Source organism: Scyliorhinus torazame, chromosome 6 (assembly GCF_047496885.1).
Source record: "Scyliorhinus torazame isolate Kashiwa2021f chromosome 6, sScyTor2.1, whole genome shotgun sequence".
NCBI lineage: Eukaryota > Metazoa > Chordata > Chondrichthyes > Carcharhiniformes > Scyliorhinidae > Scyliorhinus > Scyliorhinus torazame.
This window is the reverse complement of record NC_092712.1, coordinates 84311573-84334912: the sequence shown is the minus strand read 5'-3', so window position 1 is coordinate 84334912 and position 23340 is coordinate 84311573. Positions and strand designations below refer to the sequence as shown.

General features: G+C 48.7%; 1 protein-coding gene across 2 annotated transcripts in view; it reads right to left on the bottom strand.

Annotated features, from left to right (window-relative positions):
• Positions 1–23340, bottom strand: part of odad2 (outer dynein arm docking complex subunit 2) — a 549301-nt gene that overhangs the window by 399694 nt on the left and 126267 nt on the right. For both annotated transcript variants that reach the window (XM_072508396.1, XM_072508397.1), the window contains exon 9: positions 13909–14046. In XM_072508396.1, the coding sequence (XP_072364497.1) occupies positions 13909–14046 (138 nt within the window). The remainder of the gene's footprint in view (positions 1–13908; positions 14047–23340) is intronic.

Sequence of the window (23340 nt, the reverse complement as noted above, 5' to 3'; positions counted from 1 at the left end):
ACCCAGAGGTACAGCATTCTGCTGTGGCCTGTCGCCAAGAGACAGCGAGCGGAAGAAGCCCACAGAGAGCGGCCTGACGCCAAGAGTCAGAGAGCGGTACAAGCCCACAGAGAGCGGCCTGACACCAAGAGACAGAGAGAGGTCCAAGCCCACAGAGAGCAGCCTGACGCCACACCAGTGGTCCACGCACCACGAAGAGTCCCCGACTCCACACAGAGAGTGGTCCACGCACCGCGAAGAGACCCCGTGTGATGAACGGTTACTGTATTACTGTACCCTTATCATCATGTAAGGTGATGTCGCCTTTAAGATCGGGCTTGGAATCCGGGGGGACTCCGCCTCCGTTGTCCGTGCCTCCAGATTGAGCTTCTCTGGTTTTAGGCCTGCGTCCAACCTAATCTAGTTTAGCTTATTAAATTGTTGTACCCTCAATAACGACGCTAGAGAGTAAAACGGTAAAGAAGGCTTTAATACGCTAAGAACTAGCCTGGTGCCGAGATGGGTGCTTACTGGGTACGGCCTACAAGGTGGCCCCTTATATACGACTCCCAGGTGGGTGGAGCCGGAGGCGGAGTCCCCCAGGGATCCAAGTGATGCATCAGACATCGCCTGGCTGCTACCCTCAACCAGGCAGGCAGACCAGTAGCGTTCTTCTCCCGGACCCTCACCGCCTCCGAGATTCGGCATTCTGCAGTCGAGAAGGAGGCACAAGCCATTGTGGAGGCTGTGCGGCACTGGAGGCGCTACCTCGTTGGTAGGAGGTTCACCCTCGTCACCGATCAACGGTCGGTAGCCTTCATGTTTGATAACGCACAATGGGGCAAAATAAAAAACGATAAAATTTTTAGGTGGAGGATCGAACACTCCACCTACACATACGATATCAAGTAACGTCCAGGGGAGCTCAACGAGCCCCCAGATGCCCTGTCCCGCGGCACGTGCGCCAACACGCAGGAGGACCGCCTGCAAGCCATCCACAATGACCTCTGTCACCCGGGGGTTACCCGACTCGTCCACTTTATCAAGTCCCACAACCTACCTTACTCAACCAAGGAGGTCAAGGCCATGACCAAGGCTTGCCAGATCTGCACAGAGTGCAAACCGCACTTCTACCGGCCAGAGAAGGCTCGTCTCGTGAAGGCCTCGGGGCCCTTTGAGCGACTAAGTGTGGGCTTCAAGGGCCCCCTTCCCGTCCACCAACCGCAATGCCTACTTCCTCACAGTCATCGACGAGTTCTCCCACTTCCCATTTGCCGTTCCCTGTCCCGACATGACCTTGGCCATCGTGACAAAGGCACTGCACAGCATCTTCACCCTGTTTGGTTTCCCCGCTTATATCCACAGCAACCGAGGTACATCATTCATGAACGATGAACTGCGTCAGTATCTGCTCAGCAAAGGCATCGCCTCGAGCAGAACGACCAGTTATAACCCGCGGGGAAACGGGCAGGTGGAGAGGGAGAACTCGACAGTTTGGAAGGCTGTCCTTCTGGTCCTACGGTCGAGAAGTCTCCCAACTGCCCGCTGGCAGGAGGTCCTACCCGACGCCCTACACTCCATTAGGTCGCTCCTCTGCACAGCCACGAATGAGACCCCTCACAACCGCTTGTTTGTCTTCCCCAGGAAGTCCACCTCCGGGGTCTTGCTTCCACCTTGGCTGACGGCTCCGGGACCTGTTCTTCTCCGGAGGCATGCGAGGAGCCATAAATCGGACCCCCTGGTCGAGAGGGTCCGATTACTACACACGAACCCCAGATGCACCTACGCGAGTACCCCGATGGCAGGCAAGATACGGTTTCCCTCCGGGATCTGGCACCCGCTGGTTCCCCAACTACAGACACCCCCTTCCTCACAGCTCCCCTGCGGGATCCGCCCCCCCCCCCCCCACCCATGTTCTCACTCCCTGTCGGTGGACACTGACCGCGCTCGCCCCCTAGCGCCACCCTCTCTACACCCCCCTCCGGCTCCGGCACCGCTCCCCCCAGCCCCAGCTATTTCCCCTGCGTCCTGATCCCCTACCCCGACCCGGACCAAGGCTCAGACCACCGTGCTCCCGGACGTACCCTCAACTAAGACGTCCGTGTCCGCTGCACCACCGCCCGAGCTGAGGAGGTCAATGAGGACGATCAGGCCGCCGAAACTAATGGACTTACGATTTCACTTCACCCCGCCGGACTTCGTTTTTTTAAACAGGGGGTGAATGTGATGAAAAGTTACTGTATTACTGTACCCTTATCATCATGTAAGGTGATGTCCCCTTTAAGACCGGGCTTGGAACCCTGGGGGACTCTGCCTCCGGCTCCGCCCACCTGGGAGTCGTATTTAAGGGGCCGCCTTGTAGGCGGCACCCATTAAGCACCCGTCTCGGCACCAGGCTAGTTCTTGGCTTATTAAAGCCTTCTTTACCGTTTTACTCTCTAGGGTTGTTATTGAGGGTACAACACCCCGACTCCATACAGAGGGTGGTCCACGCACCACGAAGAGTCCCCGACTCCGCGCAGAAAGTGATGACGGACTCCACAGCGAGACCACTGCATGTCTCCACACAGAGAACACAGAAAGACTCCACAGCGAGACCAATGCACGACTCCTTGAGGGCGCACAGATTGAATCCAGAGCGAGACCACTGCATGGCTCCACACAGGGAACGTTGCCAGACTCCACAGAGAGAGGGATACAAGCCTCCACAGCGAGCTCATTGACAGACTCCACGATGGGAGCAACACAAGGCTCCAGAGCGCAGTCCTTGCATGAACAAGACCATGAAGGTCTAACAACCTCATCTGAGCAACCAGCAGCAGGCGATGCAAGTCTACCACGCTCACATGAACAACAAAGCGACTATGACAGTCTACCCAGATTATTTGAGCCACCTGACAAACACTCTGACAGTCTACCCAGCTCATTTAACCAGCAAGAAGACACTGAAGGTCTACACCGTGCATGTGCGGCAAGTGACGAAGGCTTCACAATTCCCATACAAGATGTGCAACATGACAGCGAGACTGACTGTTCTCCGCTAGTATGTACAGAGGCATTCGACAATCAAAGTGAGGCTGCTAGTGACTCCAGTGACACCACATTAATTCAAACCTCATTCACTCGAGCCTCTCCACAAGAAAATGCATTCCTGAACGTTTTGACTCCGGACGGGGAGCATCAAGACACCTCAGATGATTCAAGTGACACCTCAGATGATTCAAGTGAACCTGAAATGACTCCAGACGGGGAGCATCGACAAGCCAAAGATGATTCCTGTGAACCAGACATGACTCCAGACGGGGAGCGCCGAGGAATCAGAGACGGCACGCTCAGTGAAACAGCAGATGCCACAAAGGACACTGACACAAGTAACTTTATGAAGGACTCAAATTCTCCACTCGGTGTGGCCATTGAGCGCAGCAAACACAACAAAACCTACGAAAACAACAACAAACACAGTAACAAGACAGTACCAATGGCACCAACGTCAACAACAAGCATGACAAAACCAACAACACTGGAACAACGACTGGTACGACATGGTACAAATCTGCAAATGCAGGACAATGTAACAGCACAGCTCCTAACACTGGCAAGACTACAGCTATACCATGGCATGACAGCAAATCTCACCGATTCAAGTGTGCTCCACTACGAACAAGCAAACCAGTTTTCAAAGCAGCTGACATACTGCATCGCTACCACAAGCATAGAAAAAAAAGAGTCCAAATCAGACAGCGAAGTGATTTGACCACTTCTTGGTTCCTTAAGCACAGGGAAACTGACGGCGTTCACGAAGCAATGACGACATCAACATCGCCACTTCATCAACAAAAGAAGAAAGCCACTCGACTGTACCAATTCATAAACTTTGGACTCATACATATTATTTGGTATTGAATAATCATTACTGTCATCATGATTTGTACATGTCATCACTTATCTACCTATTTTGTTCAATTTTCTTTAATACTGTACAGAAAATATGTAACACGAAAAAAGGGGGGCTGTGGTGATATGCATCACTGTAAATACACAAGGGGTTAATGCAAATACACTAAGACTAAATAAACACTAGAGGAGCACCAGAGACATCATGACACACAGACATTCAACCAATAGGCCAGTAAGATAGGACACGACCAATGGGTAGTCAAGACACACCCAGAGGTGACACGACCACAAGGGGCCTACCCATATAAAAGGACAGGGCACACATGCTCTTTCTCTTTCCATAGGCGACACTCAGAGAGACAGTGGCAGATCAGGAAGCATCACACCCACCACATAGAATAGAGCAGACTGGTTAGTTAGATTGAGTTACTATCGTAAGATTAGCAGGAGAGTCAAACTCAAGTAGGAGAATTGTTAACTGTTCAATAAATGTGTTAAACCTATCTCCAAGTCTGAACCTTTCTTTGTCAGAGTATACATCAAGGAAGCAACTTATGCTACATGAAGAAGCATAACACAACAGATGCAATCCATCACCCCCCTTTGTCGTTATTGGCAGCCACCTTGAGCCAGAGCAAATGGTAGATTGTCCCACATGAGTTTTAACACCTGCAGAGTTTCCGCCTGGGAGCTGACCCCACTGACAGATTGTGTCCTTGTGGTATCTTTTTACAATTGGCAGCTTGTCTCTCACAGTCAGAACTGAAGATTTTAACTTCTTCAGTAACTAATGGATCTAGAGTTTTTAAACTGGTTGCAGTGAAATTTCTAATACCTCAATATGCCCAAATAGCCTTCATCAGGATGCCTACCAAAATGTCAAAATAAATTACAGGAATCGGAGTTATCGGTCCATTATAACCCAAAACTGAAGTTGCAGCTTATTTGCGATGCATCACCCTACAAGGTTGGCACAGTTGTCTCACATATACTGCCTTCAGGCAAAGAGCGACCAACAGCATTTGCTTCCAGGACTTTGACTAGTGAGTCCAACTATGCTCAATTTGAGAAAGAAGCTCTCAACATTATTTTTAGTATTAGAAAGTTCCAGCATTATTTATTTGGCAATCAATTTACTCTATTGCTGACATTGTTTCTTGACAACATTTTTTGGGCCACATAAGGGGTTCTCTTTGCTTGCTGCTAGTCGATTACAAAGTTGGCTGTTAATCAACTTGTTGGCAGACGATTATGTCATCAAATGTCGCAGGTCTGAACAGCATGCAAACGCGGACCCTTTGTCTAGACTATCGCTGCAAGATCAACAAGACCAGAAAGACAAACGCAAATCTGATGAACACTTCAACGACATGTTTTATTTGTCTCATGTGGGAAATGTTCCAGTAAAGTCTTCTCCGGTGCAAAAAATTACCAAAATAGATCTGGTGATGGGGAAGGTGTTGGACATGACTCAAAAAGGCACTCTATCACAAGAGCACAGGAAGAATCCAGACCTTAAAGACAGTACAAAATGGCTTATTGTTGTGGAGTTTTCAAGTAATCATTTCCGCCTTGTCGAAGGAGGAGAATCTTTGGTCAGCTGCAGGAGGGTCATCCTGGTGTAGTTAGAATGAGGGGGTTGATGAGAAACTACTTCTGGTAGCCTTGGTTCGATTCCCAAATAGAGGAGAAGGTAGGGTTATGCCAATCCCGCACTGCATCGAGAAATGTACCTCCACTACAACCTATGCATCCATGAGAATGCCCTACCAGGCCATGCCAAAGAATCCATGTCAATTATCTGGGACCAGTCGAAGGACACATATTTTAGTCATGGTTGATGCACATTCGAAGTGGCCGGTGGCTACCATCGTGAAATTGACAACTACGGAACAGACTATAGAAAGGTTTGACGAGGTGTTTGCAAGATTCGGGTAACCTGAACAATTCGTGAGAGATAATGGTACACAGTTAACATCTGTTGAATTCAAGGACTACCTGAAAGAGTGTGGTATCTGCCATATCAAATCTGCCCTTACCATCCAGCTACTAACAGCTAAGCTGAACATTTTGCACATTCGCTCAAGCATGCTGTGTAGGTTTTGAGGGATAAAGGCTCTCTACCAAAATGTGTCAATAGCTTTCTTATGATATTCAGAAACACTGCACATTCCACAACATAAAACTCACCGGCTATACTGATGTTAAAAAGGAAACTTTGCACAATGTTCGACCTTTTGACTCCCCCTTCAAGTTCAGAGAACAATATCAGACGCAAGTGGCTAGGAGGGAACAACATCCTAAAAGCAGAGTCTTTGACCGTGTGGAATGTGTTCTTGCAAGGAATTACACTTCAGGTGAAAAATGGACCCCGGCAATTGTTGTTTGCACATAGTGAGAGTACAGAATCTGTACCAGATGTTTTCACCACAAGTGTATGGACAATGACATGCCTGATTTGAGGACTACAGCTGCAGAAATTTCAGAAACTGTTAAGACAGTAATAATCCACACAGCCAGAGACAGTTCCTGAGTTGGTTTCACCACATGTAACACTGACCAGTGTACAGAAAGACACTCCAATGGGTTCACCATTGTACCCTGTTTGAGCAGAATCTTTTAAATAAACCCCTTGCACTATGCTATAAGACCTCGATGTGTGACCTCTGATTATTTCTCTTTGTGGCTACAACAAACAACATAATATTCTGCAAATTTTGAAATTGTGCATGTAAACAAAGATTGAGGTCATTAATATTTATAAGAAAAGCAAGGGTCCCCTAGGGAACTCCGGTAAAAACATTCCTCCAGACCAGAAAGCATCCATTAACCACTCCTCTCTGTTTTCTGTCAGGCAGCCAATTTTAGATCCCTACAAATGACCTCTCAGCCACAACACAGTGCACATCTGTTGAGTATTTCAACAACAACAACAGAAACAGAAAATACTGGGCAACCTCAGCAGATCTGACAGCATCTGTGGAGAGAAAAGGGAGCTAATGTTTCAAATCTGGATGCCAAAAGCTCGAGAGAACTGGAAATGGGGTCACATTTATTCTGCAGTAGGGGGAACATGGAGCAGTGGGGTTGGATAGGGGGCCAACATTGGGGGAGATAGACAAAGATGTTGAGGACACAGCACTTCACATTTTCACAGGAGCGGGAATGGGGTGGGATACGTTTCATGCATGTACATCTTACGGAACCAGCTGGCCATTTATGCCATCAGCTGCCTCCACTCTAGTCGGATTTTAGTAGCCTAAGAGTGTGGAACCTGAAATGTGCAAAGTAGAACTGGAAAGAGCAAGTCCGAACTTGGAGTATTTCTTTGGATAGTCAGGGGACCACGTTGGAGAAGCAGGGTGAGAACATGTTTTAAACTTATATTCACATCCCAAAAATGGCACAAAATAAATTCCAACTGTCTTCTCTTAACCCAAAGGAGTAGAAGAGTGGAGTTCCTGGTTTCACAGGTCAATTCATGTTTCCTCTAGTGACTCATGTAACCAGGTGCCACGAAGAACTTTGTGTTGGAGAAGGGCATATAGTGCTTTCTTCAAAGGAACATGGAAGATGGGCCTGTTTCTCTCACAGATAAATGACTGATGGATCTGTATTTTGTTAATATATTTATGTGTCGCCGGACTATATATATCAATCTTACAGAACTCGAGAGTGAGATTCTTGGGTGAAGTCAAGCATAGCTTTATTTATGTCAGTTTCAAAGTCTACTGATCAAGTCAAATTTTATACGAATACAGAATCTAAAAGTTGTTTGTCCAACGCCAATACAGATAGTTGAGTTGAATTCAATATACAATTCAGTTTGGGGTAATTTCTTCAGATCAAAATGCACAATACAAAAATGAAACGAAAGTAAATAGCTGTTTGCAAAGCAAAGTAGAAATAGGTTTCAAAGGTTAGGTTAAAGATGAATTCTGAGAGAGAGACAGAGAGAGATGAGAGCTGAAAGATGATTTTGGAGAGAGTAAAAAAGGTTCTCTCTCTGTCTCATGAGAAAATCATAATCTTTTTTAGGTTCTGTCCCCTTTCTGACTGTGATTGGGTTAAAATAATTATAATTCATTTAATTCGATGAAATGTCTGTCTATCAAGTTTTAAGAGATAATATGGCATGGGGAAACTTCTCTATGTTTCTATAATATGGTGTAATCGGACCACCTGTTTCCCACCATATTCTCCAGAACTGGGATGTTTGCCCACTAATGATAACAATGGGTCTATTCTGCAACGTGGATCGTCAGTTTGAATACTGACTCCCTTATCAGATCTTTTCCCATGCTCTCAGCATTTTCTGATGTCATGGCTTAATATATATTTTTAATAGTATATAATGCCACAAAATCATTTCTTCCCTTAAACCTTTATTACCTATAATAAAGTAGGTTTCTATCAATGACATAGAAGTCATAGTCACCATGAGCAGTCGGAGGCCAGAGGGAGAGAAGAAGGTTAGGAGGAAGAGGATGCTGCATGCTCACCATGAAGGAGGAGGCGGTAGTGGGGCGGGGGGAGGCAGCAGGGCAACTAGGTATGACATTGTTGGAAGGGTGTAAAACCTATGACATCCTACCTCAATGTGTTTCATTGTAAATCCGTCTATGGCTATAACATACAATGCCATCAGAATTTATCGGATTTTAAGTCATACTTAATGTCACACTCAGCATTGTGTTCATGGTTTGATTATGGACAAGTCGATGGCATAGACTCCTCGGTTACAGTCCTGTGAGAAAACTAGTTTGTGAATGACTTATTATCTATCATATGTAGTTTCAATATAATGAGGTCTATGGGTATGTGGTGAGAGTTTTAGCCATATGAATGTGTGAGGCTGTGGGAGGAGTTGGGGAGGAATGTGTGAAGGGGGGGTTAGCCAAGGTTTCAGACTTGCAAGGAGGGTGTATGAGGGCTGGGTTGCATTTTGGAGAGAGGGAGAATTTGTGAGGGGGAATGGGCAGGAGAAGAATAGAGTGTGTGTTGTTTGAAATCCAAAATCACAGCTTCATAGTTAAAAGATGAATTCAATTTTGCAGAGCTTGAATTAACATGGGATTGACTTGCAAAAGCCTGCTCTTCCTGAAAATTAATTAAAATCAAGATCATTTTCTTTAGCAATATGAAGCAACGCTATCAATCGGGATTTTAAGTTGAGGCTACAGGACAAAACTAGGCAAAAAGACAGTTTGTCATTTTACTTTAAGAAGTACTGAACAGTGTACAAACTGCACATACATCTTCATCCACCAAAAGTAGGCTTGCCGATATCTGGAGATACCACACTGCCTGAAGACATTGAACAAGAAGTGGACTCTGTTACATTACTTGGAGTAATATATGTTACTCATTTGTTTAAGCCGAGATGTTCTTAAACTTGATAATGATAAATACTCGAAGTCGTCCAATGAAAGCAAATAATTTATTGAGTAACTAATCAATTAACTAGTGAGTTCAATTCTTTAATACTTTTACTAGTTATTACATTAAACAAGACAGAACTAGGATAAACTATGATTAATTATACTTGCAATCTGAGCTAACTCTACGCCTCTGGTCTCTCGTCACAATACACATGAAAAGAGGCGGGAAAACAGATTGAGTCTGTTTTTATACCCCCTGTTAGTGTTGCCCTCTAGTCATCATTTAATTGTAATGACTATACATGTATGTACCTTATGTATGTACAGATACACAGATCACCACAGACTCTGAAATGGCAATGGAACTACAAGATATTACTGACTCTTCTGTTGAAATGAGAGAAGAAGTCTACCCTGAAGACATTGCCTTCTGGCCAAAATCTGTTCCACTGGATAAGATAGAATATTTTGTTGAAAAATAAATCAGAAAACATAGGTAATATGAAATGAAAATGAAAATTGCTTATTGTCACAAGTAGGTTTCAATGAAGTTACTGTGAAAAGCCCCTAGTCACCACATTCCGGCGCCTGTTCGGGGAGGCTGGTACGGGAATTGAACCGTGCTGCTGGCCTGCTTGGTCTGCTTTAAAAGCCAGCGATTTAGCCCAGTGTGCTAAACCAGCCCTTGGAAAATCTGAGAAAAGAGTTTGAGGTAGGAGGCCGAAAGCAGGTTAGAAGTCTTCATAAGTCCCATTTTCTGAGGGTGAAGAGAAATGGGGTAATGGAAATGAGAACTTGGTTGCCTTTTTTAAGAAACTTATAAGGTATGTTTGCAAATTATTTCCTGACCCTAGTAAAGGGAAACAAGCATTTGTTGATGGCTACTCTAACTAGAGAAATGTTGGAAGACATATTGCTAATCATGAAACTCTAAAAGCTCATATTAAAGCTATGTGTGTATTCATTCAAAGATGTAAATTTTCTGAAAGAATTGATTCTGCGTTATTGGTTCAGTTTGAAAAGGAACATTCTTATTGGAGGAAAGTGGTAAGACGTGTTGTGTCAGTGAAACTGCTCTTTTTGGGGACTACCTATAAGAAGACATAATGAAATGAAAAATGAAATGAAAATGAAATGATGAATCATCATTGGCAACTCAAAGTGGTATTTTTTTCACCTGTCTTGAATATCTCAAGTGAATTTAATGAGCTTCTCAAAGAGCATTTGAAAAGTTATCGATACTGTGGCTCAAGGAAAAGCAACTTTGTATTGCACCAAACTTACAATGCGTTTGTCACTATAATGGCAGAGCAGCTCAGAAACCAATTCACTAATAAAGTAAAAGATGTCAAATACTATTCCATAATAGTTGATTCAACTGAGTCATAGGACCAATTAACATTAATTTTAAGATATGTGACTGTGATAACCCCCACGTGACCCACGGGGACAACCCAATTTATCTCCTCATAGAGCATGTGGAGGGGCTGAGGCTCAACAGCTGGTTCGTTAATTTCCTGAGACAAAAGCCAGTCCAGGAAGGAACCAGCATCGCAGGATGATCCTGGCTGGGACTGGGACTATTACTTAGTTGCTATATTTCCTAGCTGTGAGAAGGAAATAAACTATTTCTGACTCACCTTTTCGGGCCTCCTCATTAACTACAATATTGATGACGAGGATAAAATGGAACTACGCTGTAGGCCACTTGGACCACAGCTATCTCTCAATGTAAAGGAGCAAGTTTGCACTGTTTCAGAAATGTCGCTCTTCGGTAGACTCAACACATGTGACTGCGGAAAACTGGGCTCAGTACATGGAGCGTATGCGTTATTTCTCCAGGGTGAACGCTATGCTGGGGAAGACCACCAGAAGGTGATTCTTTTCACTGCCTGCGTGGCTTCCATTTTCAGCATCATAAAGAACCTAACCTATCTGCGGCCCCGGACTCCAAGACATTTGAGGAATTGGTGGCGCTTATAACAAACCATTATAACCCCAAGCCGTCGGTCATTGTCCAAAAATACCGATTTAATATGGCTGAGGGAAACCCAGGGGAGTCGTTGCTGAGTTTCTGGCATGATTACACAAACTGACGGAACACTGCAACTACGGACCATCCTAACCTGAGATGCTACAAGACTGCCTTATATGCGGCGTAAGTAACATGCGGACCCAGTGGAAATTGCTGGCCGAGCTGTCGTTGGACCTAAAACGAGCCATCGAGATCTCCCTCTCACAGGAGAGCACGGAGAAGGGAGTTCAGGAGCTCGAAGGTTCATCGAGGATGGAGGCAAATAGCATAGGACATCTCCCATTCAGACGAGCAGTGCCCCTTAGGAGCAGACCTCTTGGACCCCGCCTTTGCCCAAACACCATCGGGGATAGACCCGTTGGCCGTGGGCCACTGCAGCCAGGTGAGACAGCTCCCCAGAGCCACTGGAGACGAATTCACTGAGGTGCGGCACCTGTGGTTGGAGAAACCGAAGGAGCCGGAAATGCCAGGTTAGTTAACAAGGGTGTAATCCAGGTCAAGGGGGGTGCCTGCCTAGAGCCAGGACCCTCCACCTAGAGCAGCCCGACAAGTGCATGCAGTTGAATTGACGCATGAAAATCACTGTCGAGGTGAATGGTCACTTACCCTAACCCCACCTAGCCTTTTGGACATTAAGGAGCAATTTAGCATGGCCAATCTACCTAGCCTGCACATCTTTGGGCTGTGGGAGGAAACAGGAGCACTCGGAGGAAACCCACGCAGGGACAGAATGAATGTGCATGCTCCACACAGTCATCCAAAGCCGAAATTGAACCCGGGTTCCTGCGCTGTGAGGCAGCAGTGCTAACCACTGTGCCACCTTGTCGCGCCGGCAGTACCCATGTCATTCCAGAGGTATTAGTCATGGACAACGGTACACGTTCACCAGTGAGGAGTTTGCACATTTCACAAAGACAAACAGGGTGAAGCACATCTGGACGGCACCACACAACCCTTCCTTAAATGGTCTGGCTGTAAAGACTTTCAAGAACAATATGAGGAAACATGGAGACGAGGCGTGATTTTTGTTCAGCTACTGGACCACCTCACATATTATGACCGGAGTGGCACTGGCTGAACTGTTGGTGGGCCATAAGCTCAGAACCTGCCAAAACCTAATGTTCCCTGATATTAGCGGGAAAGGAGAAGGGGATCAAGACCTTCAGAGGTGGCACCGTGCAGGCGGACGCGAGCCCGAGGTTTCAGACCAGGGCACGCAGTATATGTCAGAAACTTCGGAGACAGTGCCCGGTGGAATCCAAGGACCATGTTGAACCAGACTGGAGCAGTATCATACTCAATTAAAACATATGAATGTTTGGTGTGGAGACACCCAGGCCACCTCCGGAGCAGGGGACCAGCGTCAGAACAAACGGTCAAAGCATCAGACGGAGGAACCATTTCCCAGCCCTGATGGCCCGGCACAAGGGGGCCTGGGTACATCACCCCGTGAGGGTCCCAACACTGAGATGCGTGATGTGGAGGATTCGGATCAGACACGGAGACTCAGACATCCGAGTTCTCGGACGATGGCAACGGCAGGCGACGGTCGGTGATGGTGCCCCCCCACCCCCCAGACGTTCAACACAAAATAACGGTCCCCAACACGCTACATGCCTCCTCCACTCCCTGCAACAGAGGCTCTTATGGAATTTGTAGGGGGAGGGATGGTATAACCCCCACAAGATCCACAGGAACAACCCGATTTGATCTCCTTGTAGGGCTCGTGGATAACGCTGAGGGGCAGTGACCCAAAAGTGGACTTGTTAATTTCCCGAGATAAAACTGGCATCTCAGGGTGGTCCTGGCAGGAACTTGGACTGTTGCTTAGTTGCTGTAGTTCCTAGCTGTGTGTAGGAAATAAACTACTTTTGACTTACCTTTTTAGGACTCCTCATTGACTACAATAGTGACCAGTGACGGTGAAGTTGTTGAGTGACTTCTTTGTTTTGTCCAGTTGCGATCCCACACTTCTGCGGGTCTGGAGACAACTGTTTTGGAAATCATTGCAATTTCAAGTTTGGACATCAAAAATTGTCATGGGCAGAGCTTCAATAATGCCGCAAATATGACAGGAAAATACACAGGTCCACAAGCAAGACTGAACAATGCAAGCCTCTGTGCATTATTAATCCGATGTTCTAGTCATTCCTTGAATTTAATCTGCAATGCTGCAGCTGATTCCTGTGAGGGAGCTGTACATTCTTTTGGCTTTGTATGCCTTTATTTCAGATTCCATGTATTGGTGGAATATATTGCAATCACAGTTCGAGCAGACAAATGGAAAACACTTGCACCTTTGCGTTTTGTGGGGCAAGGTTGGGCAAGGTCAGGAGGGGCGTGATATCATAGTAGGGTGGGCCCAGAAATGAAGCAGAGCATGAAGCCCCATGAAGAAGTCTAAATACACCTCTGCTTGTAGCATACTTGAAGATAAGGCATCGTGTGTGTGTCAATACAACTTGGACTGCAGCAGCTCAAGAAGGCAGCTCACCACTATCTTCTCAAGGGCATTTAGGGATGGGAAATTAATGCTGCCCTCGCCAGTGATAGCCAGAAGATCCATTGAACAAATAAAATAATGAAAAATAATTAGAAAGGAAAGTTCATACTCACATTCTCTGAAGCATATTTTTTTTTTCTTGAGCTGCTTTGCACTTGTATATCTTGGCTTTGACAATCTCAACATTTTCTTTATCTTGTTTAGTCTTCTTGGGATCCTGTTCTTTCATTTGAGTTTTTTCCTCCTTTGAGCTTTAAAAAAATAAAGGGTATTACTTTTAAGACCACTACAAATATCATCCGGCCTCCTGGAGCTGGTGGGCAATTTGAGTGGCTGACAACTCCATCTGTCCCAGCAGCAACAGGAAGGGGCGGTGGCTATTGCTGGTCCTGCAGAAAAGCTACACGTGATCTGGAGCAGGTAAGCTAAGGTCTTGGGTCAGGATGCTTTTGGTAGGTTAGAGAGAGGGATGGTGGGGGAGGGAGTGGGTTGAAAGGAGGGAGCAGGAAGGAAGTAGGACTCCACCTAAGGGGAGGCCATTCCCCAATCAGCAAAGGGCAGCCCCCGAAGTGTGACCCCCACCTTCCTTCCTGTCCTTTAAGTATTTTGATGAAAACATTAAGCTTCCCATTCACACCTGGCTACCCCCACCAAATATTTTATGGAGTGGGCAGCATATCATCAGGGTCAACTGACTTAATAACAAGCCTAACTGACCCTTGAATATTAATTTAAATATGGTGGGCACCCATATTACAGGGGTGAGCTCAGGGGGGGGTCGGAAGTTGGACCTACCCTATTTTACCTGCGTTAGAACTGAGAATAAAAACCAGCCTCAACAGCGACCTGCATGTTAGTTGTCCCAACAGGGACTGTGCTTGTAGACAGTTACTGCCGTGGGCAGCTTATTGTTAAAAGTAAAATAAATCTTTTCCTTTCTACTACTGGCTTACCTTGGTCATTGAAGCTACTTTCGCGAAGTATACTGGAGAGACACTAAAAATAGTTGGGACAACCTCAGTGCTTGTATCTGATAGGAACCAGTCAGTTTGGCTGCCCATCATGGGTCCGGTTTAGCTCACTTGGCTAGACAACTGATTACTGATGCAGAGCAAGGCCAGCAATTCGGCTTCAATCCTGTACTGGCTGAGGTTATTCATGAAGGACCACCCTTCCCTACCTTTCCCCTCGCCTGAGGTGTGTTGATCCACAGGTTAAATCATCACCAGTCAGCTTTCCACCTGTGGGGAAAGCAGCCAATGGTCATCTGGAACTATGGTGATTTTACCTTACCTTATCTTTACCTGAAGGACCATAAGACCGTAAGACATAGGAGCAGAATTAGGCCATTCGGCCCATCGAGTCTGCTCCACCATTCAATCATGACTGATATTTTTCTCATCCCCCATTCTCCTGACTTCTCCCCATAACCCCTGATCTCCCTATTAATCAAGAAACCTGATAGAAGGTTGACTCTCAATGGGTCAGAATGGAGGAGAGTTTGGGTAGGGGGTCGGGATTGGAGGCGCTAGCGACAGCGCTGTTCCCGACGGCCCCGGGAGATACTCAGGGAATCCGGGAGTAATAGCTTCTTTGAGAATTTGGAGGCAGTTTCGACAGCACTTCGGGTTGGGGGCAGGGTCAACGGAAATGCCGATTCGGGGGAACCATAGATTTGAGCCATGGAAGTGGGATGGAAATTTTCCGAGATGGGAGGAGAAAGGAATTAGGACACTAAAAGATTTGTTTCTTGGGGGTCTTTTTGCGGGATTGAAGGAGCTGGGAACGAAGTATGGGCTGGAGCAGGAGGAAATATTTAGGTACATGCAGGTTCGAGAATTTGCCAGAAAGGAGATACAGAGCTTCCCAGTAGAGCCGGCTTCCACATTGCTGGAGGAAGTGCTGACGATAGGGAGACTGGAGAAGGGGATAGTATCGGTGGTTTAGGGGTTATTTTGGAGGAGGAGAAGGCGCCACTAGAAGGGGTCAAGGCAAAGTGCAGGAAGAGTTGGGAGAGAGTATAAACAAAGAACAAAGAAAAGTACAGCACAGGAACAGGCCCTTCAGCCCTCCAAGCCCGTGCCGACCATGCTGCCCGACTAAACTACAATCGTCTACACTTCCTGGGTCCGTATCCCTCTATTCCCATCCTATTCATGTATTTGTCAAGATGCCCCTTAAATGTCACTATCGTCCCAGCTTCCACCACCTCCTCCGGTAGCGAGTTCCAGGCACCCACTACCCTCTGTGTAAAAAACTTGCCTCGTACATCTACTCTAAACCTTGCCCCTCGTACCTTAAACCTATGCCCCCTAGTAATTGACCCCTCTACCCTGGGGCAAAGCCTCTGACTATCCACTCTGTCTATGCCCCTCATAATTTTGTAGACCTCAATCAGGTCTACAAAACCCTCAACCTCCGTCGTTCCAGTGAGAACAAACCGAGTTCATTCTTTTTTTTTGTAAAATATGTTTATTAAGAATTTTTCAACAAAATTTTCAACCATACAAACAAACCCCCCCCCCCCCCCCCCGCCCCCCGTTACAAAAAGAAAAGAAAGAAAGCTCGCATAGCAGGACATGAACATGGCAAGTCAATAAGATACAGAACTTTGTACATTGGATTCCTCCCGTACATGTCAATTTTCCGGATCATTCATGTGTTTTCTTGCTCAAATGCCCCCCAGCAACAAAATCCTTCCCCCTCCCTCCCTCCTCCCCCTCCCCCTCCCCCCACCACGAACGATGCCCCCCCCTCTCCCCCCCCGGGTTGCTGCTGCTGCTGTCCGACCTTCATCTAACGCTCCGCGAGATAGTCTAGGAATGGTTGCCACCGCCTGTAGAACCCCTGCGCAGACCCTCTCAGGGCAAACTTTATCCTCTCCAACTTGATAAACCCTGCCATATCATTTATCCAGGCTTCCACATTGGGGAGCTTCGCCTCTTTCCACATTAACAAGATCCTTTGCAGGGCTACTAGAGACATAAAGGCCAGAATGCCGGCCTCTTTCGCCTCCTGCACTCCCGGCTCGCCCACTACTCCAAATAGTGCTAGCCCCCAGCTTGGCTTGACCCGGACTTTCACCACCTAAATACTGTTCCCGCAACTCCCCTCCAGAACCCCTCCAGTGCCGGGCATGACCAAAACATATGGACATGGTTCGCTGGACTTCCTGAGCACCTCCCACATCTGTCCTCCACCCCAAAGAACCTACTCAGCCTCGCCCCCGTCATATGCGCTCTATGAACCACCCTAAATTGTATCAGGCTAAGTCTGGGACACGAGGAAGAGGAATTAACCCTACTTAGGGCATCAGCCCATAGCCCCTCCTCAATCTCCTCCCCCAACTCCTCTTCCCATTTACCCTTCAGCTCCTCTACCAAAGCCTCCCCCTCTTCTTTCATCTCCTGGTATATGGCCGACACCTTGCCCTCTCCGACCCATACGCCCGAAATCACCCTGTCTTGAATCCCCTGTGCCGGGAGCAGCGGGAATTCCCTCACCTGCCGCCTCACAAACGCCCTCACTTGCATGTACCTGAAGGCATTTCCCGGGGGTAGTCCAAATTTCTCCTCAAGCACCCCTAAGCTCGCAAACGTCCCATCGATGAACAGGTCCCCCATTCTTCTAATCCCTGCCCGATGCCAGCTCTGAAACCCCCCATCCATTCTTCCTGGGACAAACTGATGGTTATCTCTGATCGGGGACCACACCGAGGCTCCCATCGCACCCCTGTGCCGTCTCCACTGCCCCCAGATCTTTAGCGTTGCCGCCACCACCGGGCTCGTGGTGTACCTTGTCGGCGGGAGCGGCAGCGGTGCCGTCACCAGCGTCCCCAGGCTCGTTCCTTTGCAGGACGCCATCTCCAACCTCTTCCACGCCGCCCCCTCTCCCTCCATCAACCACTTACGTATCATCGCCACATTGGCTGCCCAGTAGTAGCCACCCAAATTCGGCAACGCCAACCCTCCTCTATCTCTGCTACGCTCCAGGAACCCCCTCCTTACCCTTGGGGTCTTGCTCGCCCACACAAATCCCATAATGCTCCTGCTTACCCTCTTAAAGAAGGCCTTGGTAATCACAATTGGGAGGCATTGGAATACAAAAAGAAACCTCGGGAGGACCACCATTTTAATCGACTGTTCCCTGCCCGCCAGCGAGAGTGGCAACATGTCCCACCTTTTAAAATCCTCCTCCATCTGTTCCACCAGCCACGTCAAATTAAGTTTGTGCAGTGCCCCCCAGCTCCTAGCTACCTGAATCCCCAAGTATCGAAAGCTCCTTTCCACCCTTCTCAACGGTAGGTCGTCTATCCCTCTTCCCTGATCCCCCGGATGCACCACAAAGAGCTCACTCTTTCCCACATTGAGCTTGTAGCCCGAAAAGTCTCCAAACTCCCTTAGGATCTGCATGACCTCAACCATCCCCTCCACTGGATCCGCCACATACAGCAACAGGTTGTCTGCGTACAGCGACAGTCGATGTTCCTCTCCCCCTCGGACCACCCCCTTCCATTTCCCCGACTCCCTTAACGCCATGGCCAAAGGTTCAATTGCTAATGCAAACAGCAGAGGGGACAGGGGGCACCCCTGCCTCGTCCCTCGATACAGCCGGAAATACTCCGACCTCCGCCGGTTCATGACCACACTCGCCACCGGGGCTCTATACAGGAGCTTAACCCAACTAATAAACCCTCCCCTGAACCCAAATCTCCTCAACACTTCCCAGAGATACTCCCACTTTACTCGGTCAAAGGCCTTCTCCGCGTCCATGGCTGCCACTATCTCCGCCTCTCCCTCCACCGATGGCATCATTATCACATTTAGGAGCCTTCGCACATTAGTATTTAGCTGCCCACGCTTTACGACTCCCGTCTGGTCCTCGTGAATCACCCCTGGGAAACAGGCCTCAATCCTCGTAGCCAACATTTTTGCCAGCAACTTAACATCTACGTTGAGGAGCGAGATCGGTCTATATGACCCACATTGCAGTGGGTCCTTATCCCGCTTCAAGATCAAAGAGATCGTCGCCTCCGACATTGCCGGAGGCAGGGTCCCCCCCTCCCTTGCTTCATTGAAGGTCCTTACCAGCAACGGGGCTAACAGGTCTACATACTTCCTATAAAACTCCACCAGGAACCCATCCGGCCCCGGGGCCTTCCCTGCCTGCATGCTCCCCAGTCCTTTAACCAGCTCCTCCACCCCAATTGGCGCCCCCAAACCAGCCACCTCCTGCTCCTCCACCCTCGGGAACCTCAATTGGTCCAAGAATCGTCGCATCCCCTCTTTCCCCCTGGGGGCTGGGACCTATACAGCTCCTCGTAAAAGGCCTTGAATGCCTCATTCACTTTACCCGCACTCCGCACCGTAGTTCCCCTGCCATCCTTGACTCCACCTATTTCCCTCGCTGCCATCCTCTGACGGAGCTGATGTGCCAGCATCCGGCTCGCCTTCTCCCCATATTCATATATCGCCCCCTGTGCCTTCCTCCACTGTGCCTCTGCCTTCCCTGTGGTCAACAGGTCGAACTCCGTCTGGAGACTTCGTCTCTCCCTGAGTAGTCCCTCATCAGGAACCTCTGCATATCTCCTGTCCACCCTTAAAATCTCCCCCACTAACCTCTCCCTTTCCCTGCCCTCTCTCTTCACCCTATGAGCCCCGATGGAGATTAACTCTCCCCTGACCATCGCCTTCAGCGCCTCCCATACTACTCCCACCTGCACCTCCCCGTTGTCGTTGGCCTCCAGATACCTTTCGATGCACCCCCGCACCCTCCCAACCACTTCCTCGTCTGCCAGCAGTCCCTAATCCAACCTCCACAACGGACGTTGGTCCCTCTCCTCGCCCAGCTCTAGCTCCACCCAATGCGGGGCATGGTCTGAAATGGCTATGGCCGAATATTCCGTTCCCTCCACTTTCGGGATCAATGCCCTGCCCAGAACAAAAAAATTTATCCGGGAGTAGGCCTTATGTACGTGGGACAAAAAAGAAAATTCTCTGGCCAAAGGCCTGGCAAATCTCCACGGCTCTACTCCCCCATCTGATCCATAAACCCCCTAAGCACCTTGGCCGCAGCCGGCCTCTTCCCCGTCCTAGATCTGGAACGATCTAATGCTGGGTCCAGCACCGTGTTAAAATCCCCACCCATTATCAAGCTCCCTACCTCCAAGTCTGGAATACGCCCCAACATCTGTTTCATGAATCCAGCATCGTCCCAGTTCGGGGCATATACATTCACCAGTACCACCTCCATCCCCTGCAACCTACCGCTCACCATCACGTATCACCCTCCATTGTTCGCTACTATGTTCTTGGCCTCAAACGACACCCGCTTCCCCACCAGTATTGCCACCGCTCTATTCTTCGCATCCAGCCCCGCATGGAACACCTGTCCTACCCATCCCTTCCTTAACCTGACCTGATCTGCCACCTTCAGATGTGTCTCCTGAAGCATGACCACGTCTGCCTTCAGTCCCTTTAGGCGCGCGAACACTCGGGCCCTCTTAACCGGCCCATTTAGGCCTCTCACATTCCACGTGATCAGCCGGATTGGGGGGGCCCCGCCCCCCTCCGCCGACTAGCCATCTCCTATCTTAGGCCAGTCCCGTGTTTGCGCCTCCCGCACCCTCCAGTCGCCCAGGCAGGGACGTCCCGCCCCGACCACCTCTTCCATTTTCAGTTCCCCCTCGGACAGTGCAGCAGCAACCCTAATGTTCCCCCCTCTCCCCCCCCCCCCCCGCTAGATCCGCATCGAGCACTTTTGCTCCCCCCATATTACTTCCGTGAGTCAGCTGACTTCTGCTGACCCCGGCTTCCCCCACCTTCCCGTTGATCTCCCCTATGTGGGAGTCTCTCCTCCTCCTTACCTTCCTCCATTCCCCCCCCCCCTTTTGGCGCGGGAAAAAGCCCGCGCTTTCCTGAGCCAGCCCCACCCCCTGTGGCGCAGCTCCTGTTGCGGCCATTATCCCAGTTCCCTCATCCCCGAGTCTCGCCTCCCTCCAGCACCGACGCCCACATTCCCCATCATCTCGTCTACAGAAAAGAAAAAAAGTAATTTTAACCAGAACTCTACCCACATCCCCATCCACCATCCCACCCATGAAGTATTCTTTACCCATATTTACAACCCCGTACACAACCAACATCTCCCCCCACAACCACATCCCCTCAGTTCGAGTCCCATTTTTCCGTTTGAATAAAGGTCCAAGCCTCTTCTGGCATTTCAAAATAATGGTGTCGGTCCTGATAAGTGACCCACAGTCGCGCAGGCTGCAGCATGCCGAACCTGACTCTTTTTTTGTGCAGCACCGCCTTGGCCCAGTTGAAGCCAGCTCTCCTCCTTGCCACATCCGCACTCCAATCCTGGCAAACTCGGATCACCGCATTCTCCCATCTACTGCTCCGCACCTTCTTGGCCCATCTCAGAACACTTTCTTTGTCCGCGAAGCGATGGAACCTTGCCACTATCGCCCTTGGCGGCTCATCAGCCTTGGGTCTCCTCGCCAGGAGCCGGTGAGCCCCTTCCAGCTCCAGGGGGCTCGGAGAAGCCTCCGCACCCATCAGCGAATGGAGCATCGTACTCACATACACCCCGGCATCAGCTCCCTCCACTCCTTCGGGGAGACCCAGAATCCGGAGATTCTTCCTCCTCGACCTGTTCTCCAGGACCTCGATTCTCTCGGCCCACCTCCTGTGCACCGCCTCGTGCGCCTCCATTTTTACCGCCAGGCCCAGGATCTCGTCCTCGTTCTCATTCGTTTTATCTCTCACCTCGCGAAGCTCCACCGCCTGGGCCTTCTGGGTCTCATTCAGCCCCTCGATCGCCAACAGCATTGGCGCCAGCACCTCCTTTTTAAGCTCCTCCACACAGCGCTTAAGGAACTCCTGCTGGTCCGGCACCCATGCTGCTCGATCTCCGCCCTCCGCCATCTTGCTTTTTCCCCCTCGTTTTTGCCGCTGCTCCAGAGCCTCTTTTTCCAACGCTCCACCGCTAATCTCGGCCATACAACATAAGGGGGGACCTTACTTCACCTTCCCACACGGGATTAAATCAAAAAAGTTCCGTTGGGGCTCCTCTGGAGTGCCCAAAGGTCCGTTATCGCGGGAGCTGCCGAAATGTGAGGCTAAGCTCCGCATCGCCACAACCAGAAGTTCAAACTGAGTTTATTCAAGTGCTCCTCATAGCTAATGCCCTCCATACCAGGCAACATTCTGGTAAATCTCTTCTGCACCCTCTCTAAAGCCACCACATCCTTCTGGTCGTGTGGCAACCAGAATTGAACACTATACTCCAAGTGTGGCCTAACTAAGGTTCTATACAGCTGCAACATGACTTGCCAATTCTTATACTCAATGCCCCGGCCAATGAAGGTAAGCATGCCGTATGCCTTCTTGACTACCTTCTCCACCTGTGTTGCCCCTTTCAGTGACCTGTGGACCTGTACACCGAGATCTCTCTGACTTTCAATACTCTTGAGGGTTCTACCATTCACTGTATATTCCCTACCTGCATTAGACTTTACAAAATGCATTACCTCACATTTGTCCGGATTAAACTCCATCTGCCATCTCTCCGCCCAAGTCTCCAAACAATCTAAATCCTGCTGTATCCTCTGATAGTCCTCATCGCTATCCGCAATTCCACCAACCTTTGTATCGTCTGCAAACTTACTAATCAGACCAGTTACATTTTCCTCCAAATCATTTATATATACTACAAACAGCAAAGGTCCCAGCACTGATCCCTGTGGAACACCACTAGTCACAGCTCTCCAATTAGAAAAGCATCATTCCATTGCTACTCTCTGCCTTCTATGACCTAGCCAGTTCTGTATCCACCTTGCCAGCTCACCCCTGATCCCGTGTGACTTCACCTTTTGTACTAGTCTACCATGAGGGACCTTGTCAAAGGCCTTACTGAAGTCCATATCGACGACATCCACTGCCCTACCTGCATCAATCATCTTTGTGACCTCCTCGAAAAACTCTATCAAGTTAGTGAGACACGACCTCCCCTTCACAAAACCATGCTGCCTCTCACTAATACGTCCATTTGCTTCCAAATGGGAGTAGATCCTGTCTCAAAGAATTCTCTCCAGTAATTTCCCTACCACTGACGTAAGGCTCACCGGCCTGTAGTTCCCTGGATTATCCTTGCTACCCTTCTTAAACAGAGGAACAACATTGGCTATTCTCCAGTCCTCCGGGACATCACCTGAAGACAGTGAGGATCCAAAGATTTCTGTCAAGGCCTCAGCAATTTCCTCTCGAGCCTCCTTCAGTATTCTGGGGTAGATCCCATCAGGCCCTGGGGACTTAACTACCTTAATATTTTTCAAGACGCCCACACCTCGTCTTTTTGGATCTCAATGTGACCCAGGCTATCTACACACCCTTCTCCAGACTCAACATCTACCAATTCCTTCTCTTTGGTGAATACTGAGGCAAAGTATTCATTTAGTACCTCGCCCATTTCCTCTGGCTCCACACATAGATTCCTTTGCCTATCCTTCAGTGGGCCAACCCTTTCCCTGGCTACCCTCTTGC